The sequence below is a fragment of the Echiichthys vipera genome (assembly GCF_963691815.1).
Source record: "Echiichthys vipera genome assembly, chromosome: 19".
NCBI classification, from domain to species: domain Eukaryota; kingdom Metazoa; phylum Chordata; class Actinopteri; order Perciformes; family Trachinidae; genus Echiichthys; species Echiichthys vipera.
In genome coordinates, this window is record NC_139844.1 from 7818170 (window position 1) to 7823124 (window position 4955).

General features: G+C 40.0%; 1 protein-coding gene across 1 annotated transcript; it reads left to right on the top strand.

Annotated features, from left to right (window-relative positions):
- LOC310962162 (uncharacterized protein) lies at positions 1–3943 on the top strand (the record flags this gene model as incomplete). Its single annotated transcript, XM_083934544.1, has 6 exons — positions 1–115; positions 1014–1307; positions 1389–1505; positions 2899–2924; positions 3519–3590; positions 3839–3943. Exons 2-6 carry the CDS (start codon positions 1043–1045, stop codon positions 3941–3943), a joined length of 585 nt encoding a protein of 194 aa, XP_083790670.1. The 5' UTR covers positions 1–115; positions 1014–1042.
- Between the last annotated feature and the right edge of the window lie 1012 nt (positions 3944–4955).

Here is a 4955-nt window from a genome sequence, read left to right on the forward strand (position 1 = left end):
TCTATCTGCTCTTTGGTCATTAACAACGTCACTGCTGAGGATTTTGGTTTCTACGTCTGTCGGCTGGGAGGGGACGTTAATACGGATGTGTCACTATTTCTAAGTATTTTGACAAGTAAGTCTCCTTAACATTCCTTATATTAGCATTATATTGGCACATCTTTTGTGCGTAGCTCAGCCTCATTCCTGCTCTAAACCATTTTCCTGCAAGGTATTTGTCAGTGTACTGGTTAATGTGCACAGTGATGAGTTTATATGTTTATTTATTTCCTTATAATTATTAATTATTAAGTGTTTAACATCGCTAACCTGACTGTCTGCAGATGAATTTTGTTCCGCCTTGCTTACCTCATCCATCTGGGATCGCTTGACTGGGAAGCGATTTCAGGAGGCTGGGCCTCCTTGCATATGATTGGATAAACCACTCGCCCGTCATCTTTATTGATGTGCTACTTCAACCACTCACATCGAAACCAACCCGTGACTCTGATGAGAGCGACGGGCGAAAACATGGTTTCCACCAACAACAGCCTTCAGTGCCTTTCTCTGGTGTACTTGTAAAAAACAAATATTCTATAGGACAACACGGCTGAAATAGTAGATATCCATGTTGACGTCTGCTTCCTCGATGTGAGCCGCCACAGTCGTTTCTCTGCTACGTCACATTTATAAAATCCCGCGCGGTGGTCCTGATTGGCCTGACCATTTTTGCGGACCCTGAAATCACTTTCCAATGGAGCGAATCCAGATGGTTGAGTGGAGCGAGGCGGAGCGAGGCGGAGTCAAGGCTGAAGCAAGGCGGAACGAAAGTCATCCAGCGAGAGTCTGGTTATAACATCGTGGCCCTTTAACAAATCCTTTGATTCAAGGAAGAATTTTCTGAATTTTTTCCGTTTTTATTATTGGATCAGTCCACCTTCATATTTTAACTCAGTAAAACAGACTTGAACTTTCTGGAAGAAGTCAAACATTTTTCATGCTGAGTTAAAAGTTATCCTGTTCTGTTCTCTCAGTTTCTCCCTCTCTGATAAACACTGATCCAATGAGGGATGAAGAAGTCATATTAGAGTGCTCTCTGTCGAGACAGCAAGAACTCGGTACTTGTTGTGAGAACAGCATCCGCTGGGTGGATGATTCAGGAACTGTGCTGCTTGATCATGGTGCCGGGTACAGTTTCCTTGGACAGATGAACTGTGTCTCTGTTCTGGCTGTGAAGCGTCAGAGTGGAAACAACAGAAGATACACCTGCCAGTTTGTTAAAAATAACAATGTAAAGATAGAGGCTTACTACACACCTGACTTCTCAGGTAGGATAACATAGAATTAGTAAGAAGAGTAAATTTGGTTATGAATGATTTCTTTGTCTAACTGGTATCCTCTGACCACAGACCCCCCTCTTGACCGGACCTACATCATCGTCGGGGCGGTGGTCGGGGCGGTGGTCTTGCTGGTTTTCATCACTGTCATTCTCATCAAATACAGGAAGAAAGCCAAAGTGACAGACGGTCAGTAAAACCGAGCAAATGCAGTACTTGTTTAAATATAACGTGGTACACAACACTATGTGCACGCTATGAGTGACAATGCAACAAAACAAAGCATGGAGAGCTACATTGTCGCAGAGTCTCAGAGTCAAGCACCTGTTGATGTAGTTAAGTGTGCAACACAGAAAGCTAGCATCAGCTAAATAATATAGTAGAACAGCTAGTCATTGTGCGCTTAAAAAACAGAAAGGGCACTCGCAGACTCACAGACTTTGGAGACGCATTCCCGGGAGGTCTGCGAGTGCTTTTCCAAATCCCTCTGCAGAATTCCAGAGAGTTAGCTCGGGGTGCAAACTCCCCCAGACTTCACTGAAATAACTACCCACGATTTAATGTAATATGGATGTGACATTGTAGTTTTTCCAAATGCAGAAGAAAACCCAAAGCAAACACATTAAGAAAAAAATATTCAACCAATATGTGGTATACAGACAAATGACAAAGCGTTGCTTTTCATAGCTGTATGTACAAACAGTGGATGAGGATAGCCGGGTGTGCACTATAACAGTTTTGAAGTGCAATGACATATATATATATATATATATATATATATATATACATATATATCACTATTCATGTTCAAATATCCGTGCCTGATGTTTCTTTTCTGTGATTTGACTTTGTTGTTACATGTGACTAGTTGCCGTTCCACTAAATGCTATGGGAATCAGTTAAAATGAACAGGTGTACGTGTACCGATTATAAGACAATGGGCCCCTGGGCACAGACACGTAAAAGGCCCTCCACCCTGAACTAGACACCCAAATTCAAAGACTACTTTAAGTCATTTTGTGGTAATTATGAAATAGTTTTGCATCTGTTTTTAGTTGTTTCATCAACTTTTTGTGGTGTTTTGCAACTATTTACTTCCTTGTTGTCATTTTGTGGTTGTTTTTATTGTTGATTTGCATCTCTGTGAATGTTCTGCATCTATTTTAGTTCTTTTGCATGCTTCGAGTTGATGTTTTTTAATCAATTTGTTAATCAACCTGGTAGACCCGTTCACTAATCCATCCATGGGTGCATTGTCCAGCTAGACCATTAGTTTCTATATCAGGACATTTCAGAGTGCATCATTGTGCTTACACCATACCCCCTGTCATTGGAAATACAGAATAAAGAGAGAATTAACTTTGCATCAAGCATACTGTAAGAACTGTTGCTATGGTTACTTGCAGTGCAATATACTATACGATACTAATACAGCAAATTAATTTTAAACCACTGACTAGAACTATGTTTGAGGTGACTAGGTGTCAATGGATTTCTGCCAGCCAATTCAAAACAATAATGTTTAATGGACATAATAGTGATATTTGAAGGTTAATATTTGAAATGTAACCTTTTGTTCCAGATGTTCAGAAACCAACCCAACAACCTGTGAGTAAAATACTTTTTGATATGACAAAATCACTAGAGAATTACCAATTCTCATCATGTTTCATTGTTGGGTTTTTTGCCAATTAAAATATTCGATAAATGAGTGGTTCACTGGTCTTTGTCTTGTCTCAGGATGCAGGAATATTTATGTTTTCAAAGACAGCTTATTTCAATTCAATGAAACATTTGCAAACAGCATATTTGCTTCCTTTAAGTTTGCAGATATTTTAGCACCATTGCCGAAGCATTACATAATGTATCCTGGGTGGCTACGAGAACGAAGCACCATCTCTGAAATTTAATTCTGATAGAGTTTAATGCAGACAAATGCCTTAAAATGAATGAATTAAAAAACAACAACAAAGAGAACAGTACAGGGTTACAAATTTTTGCAGGTGCATATAAATCAACAAGAACATCCATATACTGAGAAGTTCAGATAAATTCCACTGAACCCAATTAATCCCAAAAATGATTCATTACAATAATGAATATCTGGCCTTACTGCTGCCACTGGTTGCTAGAAGCTGTATGGCAACAGCACTAATCTAGAGGTTAGCTACTCTATAAACCCTTGTGCCTTTTTTCTTTCAGGATGAGACGGAGAGCAACCTGACCTATGTCACTGTTAGCCATGCTAATCAACAGGCCTCTCCTTACAAAAAGGTGAGTGAAGTCTGTGTGTCAGCTGTGTGTCTTTCTGGTAACTCCATGTTGCTCAATAGTTGGCCTTTGTGAGTGCTGTCCAGCAGCCGTCCATGAGAGCAACGAACTTAGCAGGAAAAAACAACCCGTCCTCATGCCAACTTATCACATAATGCTGTTTTGTCAGGACCCTTTGGCCTCACTTGGCTAAAGACAATTTTGTAGTTAATGGCGTGAATCATGTTAAACCTCCGCTCTGTGTCATACAGGTCGAAGAGGAGCAGGTGACGTATTCTACAGTCAACACTGTGGTGAAGACAGAAGCAGGCGATGGTGCCGGCAGCCTCTACAGCAATGTCAGCAGACCAAAATAAATCAGAGGAAATGAAACTTCTCATAATGTCATAAATACTGCTTTCTGTCAGTTAGGGAGTGGGAAGTTGGATCTGTGCCATCCGCTTTCTGATCAAACATTGTGTCTAGTTTGTTTGTATTGGACTAGCTTTGCTTAGCATTACAGGTTGTTCTATTAAACTCTCGGTCAGTTGGTATTCCATTCATTTGCGGGTTTGTGATTTAAAAAGACAAAAACCATTGAACGGAATTCAAGAGGTCACGCCCCTAATTATTCATGAACTTTAACCTCCAAAAAAATAAAAACTAGCCTGGTACAAAAAAATTCACCCTCCTCACTGTTGTCATGGAGATATGATCTAAACATATAGACTAGAATGTAGAGTTTTTGTACCAGGCCTTAAACAGGTTTAATTATGCTGTGAAACTGCTCTATTAGGAAACCTGCCCCTAGTGGACACTGGAGAACTGCAGTTTTTCTCACTTCCTTATTGGATCAACCAGGAGATCCCTGTGGTGGAGGCTTGGTCTATAAACAAGCCGTAGGGACTTCATGTACATTGTGATATCATGACTGGTAGAAAGTGCCGTTACAGTGCTGTTACGGTCGTTCCCTGGCTGCAATAATGGTGTAGAGACACAGAGAGTGCAGGTGCGGAAGACCCAAAACCAATCAGAGCAGACTAGTCTTTTTCAGGAGGGGTCTTAAAGAGACAGGCGCTAAAATGGAGCGTTTCAGACAGAAGGCGAGGACAGGTGTATCCAGACAGACAGTATGAAAAAAAGAAAGTGTTTTTTAACATAAAATCATGTAAACAAAATACAAGTATGTACATGTATTTTGCATTTTTTGTTAGCATATTGTAGCATCCAAACGTGAGATTTGGCATTGGACAGAGGTCAGCTACTGTTTCATGTTATTTTACCAGTTGAGGCATTTTATTATATTGTAACTTTGTATTATATTGCATAAGCAATGCTATAATATCCAGGAAAAAGATTCAAATGAATATTGTGTGTGTTTAGCTTGTC